The 14,166-nt window shown below is 48.8% G+C and overlaps 1 protein-coding gene across 1 annotated transcript in view; it reads right to left on the reverse strand.

Annotated features, from left to right (window-relative positions):
- Positions 1-5,027: 5,027 nt before the first annotated feature.
- Positions 5,028-14,166, reverse strand: part of LOC144141535 (hydroxyacyl-coenzyme A dehydrogenase, mitochondrial-like) — a 50,265-nt gene continuing 41,126 nt past the window's right edge. The window contains exon 8 of the mRNA XM_077673081.1: positions 5,028-5,222. Coding sequence (XP_077529207.1) covers positions 5,098-5,222 — 125 coding nt within the window. The 3' untranslated portion in view covers positions 5,028-5,097. The remainder of the gene's footprint in view (positions 5,223-14,166) is intronic.

Below are 14,166 nucleotides of genomic sequence, written 5' to 3' on the forward strand. Positions count from 1 at the left end.
TCCCGTGCGTGGAAGGAGCGTGGAAGGAGCTAGGTATAACCACAACACGTGGAAGGAGCTAGGTATAACCACAAATGAGCCCCCTTGTATTTCTGCAGCTGATCCGAACTCTCTCTCACCTAAACTACAAACACAACCTATTCACTAGCCGTCAACAGGGACGGAATACTCTAGCAAACCGGAAACACAGCAAAAAAATGCTAACACTAAGTGCGAGTAAAAAGAAATTGGGTCGTGTCTCCGGAGCACGTAAACGCCATGAACAACGAGACAACTCAACCTGTAACACTGATGCGCGCTATAACTGCAAACACGCACAAACATTCCGGCACTCGATGACAAGAACAAAAGGAATAAGGACTGGCAAACAACACGGGCAATTTAGCAGTCAACGGAAATAAAACGTTAAGAAAGTTTGCATTGCCACTATGCACACGAGCGCAAATGTCCTCCATGACGGCGTAGCCTAATAACGTTCCTTCAAGAATGTTCGGCTGTGCTATCGGTCACTTGCGGTGCACAGAAAGTTCAGTTCAGTGCACGGATCGGTCAATTCGGTGCACGGATTGAGCACTCAAGGCATCTCGTCACGCACAACCATGGCACACACACACACACCGCTGGCGAAAAAGGATGGGTGAACGGAAACGTTCACGTCCGTCGTGGCGGTATTAAGGCTGGGAGGTAATTCAATAATGGCCTCCCCAAGCAACGTTCCGAAAACGGAGTAGTGCATTCGAGTATTTCCAACCCCTCTGCAGATGATCCGGACTGTGTAGCGTTGCCATGTCAACGCAAGTCTCGACAATTTAGCCCCATGAGGCTAACACAACTTCGGGGAAGACGGAGTGTTATCGCAAAATGCGACTCGCTTCCTGTCCCATTGGCCAAGTGGCCATGCCTCTCCAATGCCCCAACGTAAGGCAATGCTGCGCGCTGGCAGCATGAGCGCAGGGTTGATGCTGGAGCGGAAAGGCGGCCCGCGAACGCGACGACCTTCTCAGGATCATTCTTTCCCTTACGCACCGACTGCCCCACAACAACCTCACAAGCACCTGCCATTACCAAAAACGCTCGTGCACGCTAGGTGCATTCTGAGAAGCGGCCTGACAAAGGCAGTTTTTCGGTTGTCCCAGCACGCACTCATCCTGGCACAACTCAGTACTAGGGCCTGTGACACACTGCAAGGTCGCAGAACTTAGTGCGTCAACCCATCCAGCGCGGCTCCCGACTAAATCTCAGTAATGGCCACAACCAACACTAAAGTTACGGAGCTCTATCTCAGACACCGGTTTCGCGAGATCGCCGATTGCGTCTCGTTCCTCTGTTTCAACTGTAGCTGCCTCCTCACATGGTTTTTCCCTCTCCTTCGCAACCTCCTCGGGAGCTCTCATTCTTGGTTTCGCAGTCTCCACGCATGCGTTTTCGTGTTCTCCATCGGCCTCTTCGGTTACACTCTCATCATCAAGACTACCAAACCCACGCAACATCTCCGTATCGTTCCTACCCTCTTCAAACGTTCTGAGCTCCTCATCCTCCGTCTTCTCGCGTTCTCTCTTACTTCCTCTTCCATGTTCTACATGTTCAACCCAGTCTACCTCCTCAGCTCCCTTATCCGCCTTTAACTCTTGCTTTTCCTCAGCCTGATCGTCAACTCTGTCTCTTTTTCGCTCCGTCTCGTCACATGCTTTCTCGTCTTCTATCTCCATTCTCCTTTCTCTTCTGGGCGAGCTCCTGAACGCCTGACACGGAGTTCGCTTTCTCGTGCAACTTTCGAGTGTAATTGGGAGCGCGGCGGGCCCCAAGACTTTCCTGCGCGACTCCAGTCTCCTCCGGTCCACCGATTAGAATTTGGGTACTGCCCGTGCCAGCAAGTTCAGCATGCATTAGCGCAGTGTCCGGTGAAAAAGCAGCTGGCGGCCCTGCACCCGCGACAACGGGGCTACCCCTTGACTCTGCTCCCATACCGGACACGCCCGCTGGAATGCTCCGTGTGCTCGCTTCCCTTTCCATGCAGGTGTTCCCGGCTGAGCCGCTCGCTTCCCGTGCACAGCCACGGCTGCTTATCTCGTTCTCGCGCGGCTTCAAATTGAAAAACGGGCTGCCCCCATTCAACTCTGCTGTCCCCATATGACTGGCTGGATCTGTGTCCCATTGTTTCTGCTCGCGGATGTCCGAGCGCAAGGGCGTCTGCCTTCTCCGCTGCAGCTCCAACTCATACCTTCGCAACCACTCCTCAGATTCGAGCTTCAGTTTTTGCATGTGCTCTTATGATTCTCGCGCCTCTCTTCTCTCTCGCTCCGCCGCCTCTCGCGCTCCACTTCGCGCGCTTCTTTTTTCTCTTGTTCCTCCACTTCGCGCGCTGCTTTTCTCTCTCACTCCTCCGCTTCGCACGCTGCTTTTCTCTCCCGTTCTTGAAACAACTCCATTCGTTTAAGGATTATCGCCTCGGATTCCACTTGGGGAGATCCTCCTGCTGCCGAGCCTCCTTGAGGTGGCGCCTCGTCTGTCTGACCAATTCCGTCTCCTTCCGCCATGTTTGTCTGCATCCTCCGCGTGCCTACCATGCAACCCCAGACTCAGCCTACACCGCCACAACGAAGCGCAAGAAATCCCACTCACCCGCACCTCCGGTGGTCGGCTGCCGCGTCATTGGCCCCGTGCGCTGGTTGGCTCTGCCGCTCCACTCCGCACGGAGCTCGGCCGCCGCCGATGAAGGCGGGCTTGCGTCTGCCTGCTGCCCCTGGTTGTGGCCTGGCGATTTCTTCTGCCAAATCCCGTCGACTGCGCCAGTAAAGATGGTTGTGGTTCGTTTCCCCGAAGTCCGGTGTCGATCAGGAACCCAATCGCCCGGGCTCCGGTTGATATGGAAGGAGGCTGGCAGGGCGATGGTGTTGAAGTTCTTGGAGGCGGCGGTCGAATTGACGAACTCGAGGCGTTGGGGTTGATTAAGTGAAACGAAGAGTTTATATACAGCTATTTACAGTAGGAAAACTGGGTACATGAGTAATGAAAAGAAAAACTTCGAACTTCAGCTAGACGCTAGCTCCGAGTGCACACAAATCACTTGAGCTCCTCAACTTCGTCTAACTCTCCTATTCTCCGAGCGTACACAAACCGCTCGAGAAACGACGTCCGAGACTCTGCCTCGCCGCAAGATCTGTCTAGTTGACCGGTACGGCGCTGCACCCTAAACCTCCAACGCGATCTTAACCTCAACTAGGGGGCTCACAAATCCCAACCTAGCTTTAACGGTCGAGACTCCTTGTCCCGCCGGGAACTGCCCAGCTCAGCGCTCAGACAAGAACGATTTCCAACGGCCAAGTTCGGCCTTATAAAACCTCGAGATCACCCTCTCTCGGGAACGCCCCTGTAGCGTTCGTACACGCGTAAGGGAGTTCCCAAATTCACGTAGACAGCTGTCACTCAGCACGGCACAGAATATTCAATGAGGCGCCGCCATCTTTGGGTCAACGGCACGCTCGCAGACGAGCAGGTGCGCGCGACCCCGCGGGGCAACAGCGAAAGGCGGCAACAGTGCACTGTGCCGGCCGAGGCGCGTTAACAATGGTGTCTTGTGCGGCGCGCGCTTCGACGCCGGTAATCCCACCACCTCCGCGCGTCACGCAGACGGTTCTCGGAATCCGGCGGTGCCGTCTGCTTTCTTGATGGGGATTATGCGGTGGGCCAGACAATCCGTCTCCCGTGCGCACCGTGACGAATTGGTGACGGCTGCAACGTAGAGTCTACAGTGCTGGGCCACCAGACAGAGTGGCGGGTTCTCACGCGCAGCTCGGGCGCCTGGCCGCTAATCTCATAAGTGGACCTTACACCACTTCTTTAGCTCATATTACTCATGTAGGCCTCAGTACAGGCCTCTACCACATGCTAGTAAGTCAAAGGCCACAACCCACCTACTAGGTCGGCTTAAGTTTAGTCAGCTGGAGTAATGGTGTTGGCTGGAATCAGGCATAGTGGTGTTGGGGATGCATGCTCATCTCCCGTTCCGGAGACCCTCGATTCGATTACCATCTGGACCTAATTAAATTCACCCAATTTTCTTTTCAACTTTGCACCGCCTGCAATTTTGTCTGCTATCTCGCGATGAAGAAGCCAGATTTTGGATCTGCCGATTTGACGAACACTTTTGCATTATGATTATTTACAAAGTAAGGAGTAGACTTGACAAAGAACATTGGCTATCAATTGCAGCAAATGCACTTAATTACATTCCATTTTCCACAGAAAATCTCTGACAGCACTAACTCGAGGCCCATCACCCACTGATCAGACCAGATCTCGAGTATGCCTACATTCTATGGGGCCCTTTCTGTGCTGAAGTTATTGCTCGGGGGGAGTGAACACGGCAATTGGCTGCAAGATATACACTGTGCAACTACCTTCCTTATCTGTACGTCAGAGCAGCTAGAATTGAATTGCTCCACCTGTGCCATCGGCTGCGATGCTGTTTTTTTTACCAAAACTCGTTTGTGTGGAGATGTGTATATGCATGCCGCACCGCATAAACCAGACAGATTAAATCATCCTAAAACTGTTCGCCCTTGCATCAGTCATGCTAAACTTTCATGTAATATTGTCAACATACAACTGTAGAATGAAACACGTTACCTGAATTCCTTTTCCACAGTATAATGTTCAATGTTATGAATGATTGCACTAACTACAACAACCCCTCGCCTACTAGAGCAGCACTGCTGCCTGCAGTATTTGGAAATACATTTTACTTTTACCAGCCCTAACAAAGAAAGTGAATTAATCCAGCAGTCTCTAGGGAATGGTGCTTGAATGCTGCATATGTACATCCAAGTTTGTTCATGACAAACCAAAGCGGAGCTTCACCAGTTTCAAGCATCGCCAGGAACAGGCTGAAGTGATGCACAGGTGAGGACGAGGAGCTCTCTTCCACCTCCCTGAAGCTCCTGTTTTGTCTCTGAAATTCAATGTTGTCCCCATTTGGTGGGTGAAAGTGTAAATAAAACCACCCAACACAGCATTTTTTTGCTAAAATACTGTCTCACATACATTTATTTTGTTGTTGCAGTACTTGTGAAAGCCAAAATTTTGTCTTGCATTGATTTATTTTTTGTTGTACTTGTAGAAGCCTTCACCACTCTTGGTTCCCAACTTTCCTTCTTTCACAAGCTTGTCCAGCAATGGAGATGGTTTGAAGAGTGGGTTGTCTGGAAACCGCTGGTGCCAGCCTAGGACAACAAGGTGAAAATACTAAATTTGTAGATTTAGCGCAGCAGTTCAGAACATGAAGCACATTTCCTGTGGGCCACACTACAGCAATGCTTAAAACGCTACAACCCCCAAAAATGTAGGCGCACCTACCTAAGTGTACATGGTCAGTTGCATGGTTTATATTCTATAGTTTCCACCTCGCACAGTTATAATGTGGTCTCTGTCATGCCGCCCTACTCTGCAGACATGTCTAGAATGATTAAACCATTGAATTGAACCATTGAAAGAACGCACCATCACTTTCCAAAACCTCTCCCCTCGCTCACATCTGGCCACGAACTGCCATGGCTGTGGTTGTATGACCATCTTTAACGGGACAGTGCAACTGTTTAGGCAGAGAGGTCATTCATAAGGGAAGGTTTCCACGTCAAAACAAAAAGCACTGTATGCGCTATCAGCTTTCCGTTTCCCTCAATGAGGATAAAAAAAATACATATTTGCAGATACTGTCACCTAACACATTTTGCTCCACACTTTTAAAGATGCATGTGTGCTCAATTTCCTCACTTCCATTTGATCTGATCTTAAAGCCACATTTTTCTATAAACTTTCAGCAGAGAGCATGCCCATTGTATGTGGCTCTATTTTTGGCTGCCATCGAGTGGCTGCCATACCTGATGGGCCTAACAGCACCACCACTGGTGCCAAACCAAGCCATTTAATGAAAATACGTGGAGATGGAACATTTTCTTGTGGCGCCAACAAGCAACACCACTGTTCCACGAAGTGTCCAAAAGGGCTGCCATGGAAGTTGCTCCCGTGGGCAAAAACACTTTTTTTTTATTCAACTGCACAATAACCTAGCAAGTGTGATCACCGATCTTGGTGCTAAAAAAACAGACCACAACATGCTACCTTCATGCAAAGTATATAGTGATTTGCCAAAAAACAAAATCGTTTTCAAGACTCTACAGTAATGTCGTATTCTATTGTATTGTATGTTTGTGCTTAATGGCGCAAGGGTAACTAAGACCAAAGAGCGCCAGAACTACGTTATGTGGACCTTCAATAGTCTAGTTTGATCATAAAATATCTATGACACGTAAATACTGTATATATGGGTGTAGAGGGCCCGTAGACTAAAACATGAGGATATAATGGCAGATGACGGGAAGTATGGATGGAACGTCGCTGCAGCTCAAGCCGAAGAGCATGCTACGCGAGCGGGCCCCCCCATGTTAAAGGGACCCAGAAAAGCCTTTTGTAAAAGTTACAAAAGGCCTTTATTGTCGCGTAGTACCAATATAGCGATGCAATGCCATTGGAATTATTGATCAACATTCAGTATTAGCTGCGCGAGAAGCAATTAAGTGCACCTCTCCCCCCTTGCCGATCGATTCCTCCTCCCTCTCTGCTTCTTTCAAAGCAACTGGAAACACTGGGAATAGCCATACGCTCGACTTCCGTTCTCTGCTAGCTACATTCCTGCGCCCAGGCACGCGTCAATCGCTGCAGACCCGCCTTTGCCTCGGGATCGCGCAGGAAGGAGGAAGAGCAGCCGGAAGCCAAAGGCAGTGACGTTGCCGGCGACCAACGATCGGCCGAATCAGGGGGGCGCCTCGCCGTTGCGTCAGCCGCGATCGGCGTTGCGTCAGCCGTGGTTGGCTCGCTGCGGCGGCGCGCTCATCGGCTGAGAAAGGTGATCTTCAAAAATTGTTCACAAATTATCCGTACAACGTATGGGGCTCATACTCGGCTCAAAAATCCCCCATTATGTGTTCTACCACCTGAATGCATTTGATTGCCACCTTCACAAAGCTTTTCTGGGTCCCTTTAACAAAGGAAACATCAGGGCCTTGCTCGATGCCCGTAGGCTCCGAGGTCATGCACTGTACAAAATGAGCTTTAAAAACTTGATGTCTGCAAGATAGCTTAAAAGACATTTGTTTGTGAACATAGGTTCATCTCCTAAAAGCAGTGAAGGGTGTAGCGGAATGTTACAGTTATAGATTTTAGGAAAGTGTCGTTGTCTAGCCTCATTGTAGGATGCGCACTCAATTAGCACATGGAGGACTGAGAGCCGGTCCCCACACTTGTCACAAACTGGTGGGAGTGTACCATTCAAAAGGTATGCATGTGTAGCGTAAGTGTGACCTATGCGCAGTCTGCAAATCGATACTTCAGTTAATCTGTTTTGTTTTTCTGTTGTCTATCTTCCCAGGTGTGGTTTTATTAAGTGGAGCTTGTTGTCTGTGTGTGTGTCCCACGTGTGCTGCCAGCATTTAAGGATTCCCCTTCGGATCACTGGCTCCAAATCGAGGTAAGGGACCTGCTGTATGTCAACTCCCCTATGGAGAGACGCCAAAGTGGCATTCCAGTCGGTAATTTCATTGCCCAGAATGCCACTGTGTCCAGGGATCCAGCAAACGAGTATTTTTAGTTTTAATTTATAAGCAGTCAAAAGAGCTTTAAAAAGGTGACTAAGGACAACATTTTTGGAAGGTTTAAAGTAATCTAGTGCTGTAACCACACTTAAGGAGTCTGTGTAGATAATCGATTCTTGTATTTTGTTCTGTGTAATGTGCTCCACTGCGATTAAAATACCATAAGCTTCGGCCATAAAGATACCACTATTTTTGTTCAAAATCCTTGTGCTGGAAAAATCCGGGCCATGTGCAGCACACGACACAGCAGAAGCCTTGGAGACATCCGTGTAAAATGAGGTATATGGATATGTGTATTGTAAATGTAAGAAATGCTGAAATGATCAATTCATGAGGTGCACGACGCTTATCAACGAGTTTAAAGGATGTGTCGCAACAAATCTGACATTTCCCAAGGCGGGACTACGTCAGCGATGGAGGTCTTCATGCCCTCATCGAAAGACACCCCTACTTCTTCTGCAAGGCCTTTGACACGCAAGTATACAGGGGCAAGGATCTAGGGGCGTGCTGAATACAAATGGGCAGACGAGGTATCATTCAGAATAGAGCTGCACGGATGAGTCTTCATAGACAATGTCCTAATAGCATAGAGCAGTGCTGTATAAGCGCGCTGGTGCCCTAGGCACCAGTGGTCACATTCTACATAGAGACTTTGAGTTGGACTTGTGCTGAAGGCTCCCGAAGCAAGGCGAAGGCCCAGATGTAGCACTGGGTCTAACATTTTTAGGACAGTTTTACACGCGGACCTATACATTACGCTTCCGTAATCTATATGTGACCTAACTAAACTGACAAAAAGGCATAGAAGGCAGTCTTTATCAGCACCGTAAGACTGATGCGACAACACTTTTAAAATGTTCATGGTGTTTAAGCATTTTTGTTTGAGTGTCTTTATGTGCGGTATGAATGTTAGCTTTTCGTCAAGTATAACACCTAAAAACTTGTGTTCTTTCTTGACAGGAATTCGTTCTCCATTCAGTGTGATGTTGGGTTCTTGATGAATTCCACGCTGTCGTGTGAATAAAACATGTATTTTTTGGAGGATTCAGTTTAAAACCATTTTCTTCCATCCATTTCGGAAGCCTGTTTACGCCTAACTGTATTTGCCTTTCACATACGGACAGGTTGCATGATATAAGGCTAATATGGACGCCGTCAACATACATTGAGTAGGAGATTGTGGGTGGCAACGATTTCCCAAGCGAATTCATTTTAACTACAAACAGAGTACAGCTTAACACTCCACCTTGAGGAACACTATTTTTTTGTGGGTACGTTCTAGATATTGCTGTCCCTACTCTTACTCTCAATGTTCACTGTGACAAATAACTTTCAATAGTGTTTAACAAGTGCCCAGACACACCGAATGCCTTGAGATCAAGCAGTATGCCATGGCGCCAAGTTGTGTCGTATGCTTTTTCTAAGTCAAATAAAACAGAGAGACAGTGCTGTTTGTGGATAAAAGTGTCTTTGACATATGACTCAAAGGCAACAAGTTGGTCAATCGTGCTTTGGCCTGATTGAAAACCCGCCTGACACCTGTCCAAGATGCTGTTATATTCAAGAAAATGCATTAGCCTTTTATTTACCATTTTTTTTTCAAAAATCTTTCCCAGGCAACTTGTCAGAGCTATTGGTCGGTACCTGGCAGGTAATGAAGTATCTTTCCCATCTTTTAACACAGCAACTAATACTGCTTCTCTCCAGGCCCTCGGAAAGTATCCTGCCGCCCATATTTTAAATAAGTGCAAGAGTGTTTGGAGAGTTTCCGTGTGCAGATGTTGAATCATTGCGTATGATATGCTATCTGGCCCTGGCGCTGAAACTTTACATGCTCTGTTGAGAATGACCTTCCCAGCGCTGCTCCCAGGTTGTGACTCGCATCCAGCTCGTCACCGATGTTGGGAATCAGCCATCCCGACGCTGTCACCGCTGTTGGGACTGGGCCCTCTCACCGCAGCCTCCACTGTTGCGACTGGCCATCCGAGCGCAGTCACCGGTGTAGCGATGTTGCCTTGCTCCGTCCGCTATCGACGCGGCGCAGAGCCGAGCGATGAAGTTCTCGAGCCGACAAAAAGTTGAAGTAACATTTATATACAGTATGTAGAGGGTAAGCAAACGTTACATGACTTGCACAAAGGCGACAGCACCCTTTCACTCAGTGCCGCCGGAGAGAAGCCGCCGAGGAATGCCGACAATGAGAGCCTCCGGGCTTGTTTTACACCCTGGGAAGTTCGTTGTGGCCCCGAGAAGTTCGAATAGCTCCAATCAGGGCTCTCGCTCCTGAAGTTTGAATTCCGACGAATGGTAGCTAAGCGGTGAGTCAGCTGCGCCGCCAATGGGGAAAGGGAGGGCGACGCCCACGCCGTCTCCGTGACCTCGCCTCCAGGCGTAGCGACATGCCCTTATTTGGTCGTTCTCAGATGCGGGATTCGGCCCGCGCCGCCGTGGCGAAAGGGAGAGGCGCCTTGGCGGTTTGGAAAGGCGTGACTCAGCCTCACTGTCGGAGCGTCGCCTCGTGCAAAGCATTTGGGCCAGGTGCTCTAGCACAACAGTTCTCAGGGCCACCAAAAGCTCTGCTACGCGAAATTCGGAGTTGTATGGTTCGTCAGACTTTTTGTTATCGCGAATCGGTTTTTTCTCCATAGATGTTTTGTGTTGCAAGAAAGTATTTGTGTAGTGAGCAGAACTCTATACATAAGAGAAGTGTTTTGCCGATGTGTTTGCCTGGTCCTCCAGGGTGTTGCCTGTACTGCTGACCAAGGGTAGGTTGTGTGTTTTCCGTCCATTAAGCTTTTTAATTCTGTTCCATACTTTGCCTGTATCTGTGTATGAATTAATAGAGGTGTAAGGAAGACCATCGCCAACACCATACTCGTTTAAATAATGTAGGAGCGTGGGCAGCACTGGTCATTCGCAATACGTGGGTATGTGACACAGAAGCCACACATGGAAGAGGCACCAACTCGTGGATGTCCCATCGCCATCGCTGGGACGAAGAAGAAGTCTCGTCTCGTTGGCTCTCCGTCTCGACTTGCTGGTCAGCGCGACTTGGTGCTTCGGTGCTACCGCTGCTGCTGGTGCGGCTGAAGAATAAAGCCTGAAAACCCTCTTATAGAGGTTACAAAAGAGCGCCAGCTCTCCCTTTTCGCGTGCTGGGGAATCCGCCTTCCTTGTGCTTTTGCACGTTTGAAGGAAATCAAGTTTTGTGTAGTGGGGTACCTGCGAAGGACACCCCACGCCTTATTTTGAGCCTGTCGTGTGTGCCTACACTCTTCATTCAACCACGGCCTCTTAGTTTTAGGTGTGGCGCCGGATGTTTGCGGAATTGAGCACTCAGCAGCATGAAGAATGTGGGCCGTCACCAGTTCACAGGCTTCGTCAATTCCCAAATGGCTTAAAGATCTGTACGGTAGTTGTGGTAATTCTGTAAATCTTAACTCTTTCGTTGCGGCGGAAAAACGGCCGATTTTGAGTGCTTCCAGAAAACATTTTTTTTCTCTTGAGCTACTGGACACACTTAGCCTTGCTATGCATGAAATTGTAGCTCATAGATTGCTCTTTGAAACACAAAGCAGCAGTTTTGTTTAAGGTACAATTACTTACAGGTTATTCGACAAGTAATCAGAAAGAAAGCCCCCAAGAAAAGTATACAAAAAACACAAATCGGCAATTTTACCAAAACTAAAAATTATTTTAGGAATTTTAAGATATACAAATTGTTCCTGTGTTCCTTGGCCATGATTCAGTATATAAATCAACAGTGTACACCAAGTTTAGGATTTTTGAGGGCCCGTCAACCTAGCGGAACTGACGGTTGTGGCACGCCGCAAAGGCGCTGAAGGGTGAACGAGTCTCTGTAAAATGTGCATCCAAGCATACTCTTTTGTGTTCTCGCACAAAATGTTTATCAGTTCGGTGATAAAAAACAAGCAAAAAAATTCAGCGCTCTTGAGAAGCGTTCCGCATCGCCCTACAGCGCTAATCTGACACGAGTGCCAGGTTATCTTGAAGGTGATAGCACGATGCGGCGCGGTGCATTTGGCAAAATATCCTGGCCGTACGTTGTCGAAACCCTAAACACAAAAGTAAAACCGCAGTCGCCAGATAAGAAGCAAGTTTTGTTTATAAATACAGCGCAGAGTCACAACGAAATTACCTGCCAGCGCTTGTTGAAGTGCGAGGCACCTGAACCGGAGCTTCGTCGTCCTAACTGAAATCTGAAGCTCCCACATCATTGCTTGACCCCTCACTGCTGCTGGAATCCGAAAAATCGACAGCAGGAGCTGCCGAAGTGCTTGCTACAGCAGTCCGACTGTGCGGAGCGCAGCGCGAACCTGACGCCATTTTCCTCGTAATCCCCTCTACCTTCGGTTCAAATTTCTTTTGCTACACTGCTACCACACGCGACACATAAACAAACGAAACCAAAACTCACACGCGACACATAAACGAAACCAAAACTGAAAGAGAAGTTGCCAATGAACACACCAGATGGCGATAGTTGTCTGTGGAGCCCGGGTTTTAGATTTTGTGGGAGATTTGAAATCATCGGAAGCCAGCTTCCGATTGCCTATGGCGCCGGAGTGAAAGAGTTAACCAATCACCAGATTCCTCAAACTTTTTATGACAGATGGAACAGCTAGGGCCTTTGTCAATGCCTTTCAAGACGACTGGGAAGTGGTCACTCTCGTAAGGGTTGTCAACCACTCCCCATTCAACAGACGGAAAGAGGACAGAAGAGCCGATTGCCAGGTCTATGTGTGAGTATGTGTTGTGTGTAATGTTGTAGTATGTCGGCTCTTTTTTGTTAAAGAGGCAAGCTCCGGATGAGAAGAGAAATTTTTCTATCAAGCGGCCCTGGGAATCTGTGCATTCAGATCCCCATAGTGGGCTGTGCGCATTCAGGTCACCTACAAGTAAAAACGGTTCTGGCAGCTCATCTATAAGGGATTCAAATTCAGAGCTGGACACTCGATATTCAGGAGGAATGTATAGTGAGCAAATGGTTGTTATCCTGTTGAAAATTATTGCATATATAGCAACTGCTTCTAGGGCGGTGCGCAACTGAAGAGATTGGCAAGGGAGATTGGCAAGGGACAGATTTTTGCATAACTATAACTCAACACCAGAGGAGTGCGTGCAGCTACCTCTATCTCTCCTAAATACTGTGTACTGGTTCAAGAAGTTGGTGTGTCTGGAGTTCAAGTGTGGCTCTCGTAAACACAGGATGGATGATTGCGTTTTGTGTAGGATTTCATATATATCATCTAGGTTTTTAATTAGAACCCTGCAGTTCCACTGTGTAATTATTTGAGCTACCATTAATGTTTAAAAAGAAGATTTTAGCTGGTGTAGATCAGGACTAGGGCTGGATGAATCAACTAACACACTCAGTTCGGACTTGGGCCTGTGACACAGGCAGCTGGTGGCTTTTTGCCCCGCCCTGCCATGGTGTGCTGTTCTCCTGCCACCTTTGGCACTAGCACTGGCCGAGACAGTGTTACCTTCATGTCATCGTCTTGAGTGCTGTGACAGTGACAAGGTGGAGTCCTTGCAGGCTCTACCTCAAGATATGTTTGAGGTGGAGGCAGGAGTCCCTGCTGTCATCGACTGTTGTTTGTCGGATGCAGAAGTGGTCGTGAGCCACACCAGATCTACGTCTATGGCCGCCTGAAGTCCGGCAGCCGGAAGAGGACCAATGGCAGAGCCGTCACTCCTGACGTTCGCAAGCGGCACAACACCTGCGGGCACCGCAGGTGTTGTGTCGGCTAACCAGCCGACACAACACAGCCGGGGGCTGCTTTGGGCAGCACACGGGGGGGCTGGGACAGCACCAAGTCTGCTTCATAATACTGGGTGGCTGCTGTGACAAGACGCTGCTCCGCCCCCCCCCCCCCCCCCCCCGTGAGCTGCGTCAGCATACCTTTGCGAAAACATTAAGTGTTTCTGTCGTGCTTTTTGATAGGTGATGTTCTGGGTGACCTTCATGTTTACGATTTCTTTCTCAGCTTTGAACTTACTACATGACCAGGAGTATGCAGCATGGGGTTGTTCACAGTTGGCACATTTCAATACATTAGAAGCACAGTTTTCTGAAGGGTCATGATGTCCTGCGCACTTGGTGCATGTCAGTTTTCCACGGCAGGTGGTAGTAATGTGCCCATACTGCTGGCACTTGAGGCAGCGGCTTGGGTTCGGTACGTAGGGTCAGGCGTTGCAATGAAGGAAGCCTGCAGTGACAGACTCCGGTAGGACACTTCGGTCAAAAGTTGGGATCACATGTTTTGTTTTTACTTCTTTGCCATCGTGCCGATCATTATTCTTCTTACCGCAGTAACGCCCTCGTCACGCATGCCCCTCGAGGAGGTCAGACTCACTTTCATTGAGCAGGTCCATCTTGGAAATGACATCCTGCGAGCTGTTAAGGCTCCGGTGTGGCGTTACAGCTATTTCAAGGCCAAGTAAGTCGGTCTGGTTCAAGAGACTATCAGATTGTTTTTTAGTAAGAGACTAT

The sequence above is a fragment of the Haemaphysalis longicornis genome, unplaced genomic scaffold (assembly GCF_048455015.1).
Source record: "Haemaphysalis longicornis isolate Haplotype H1 unplaced genomic scaffold, Haemaphysalis longicornis Haplotype H1 scaffold_1, whole genome shotgun sequence".
NCBI classification, from domain to species: domain Eukaryota; kingdom Metazoa; phylum Arthropoda; class Arachnida; order Ixodida; family Ixodidae; genus Haemaphysalis; species Haemaphysalis longicornis.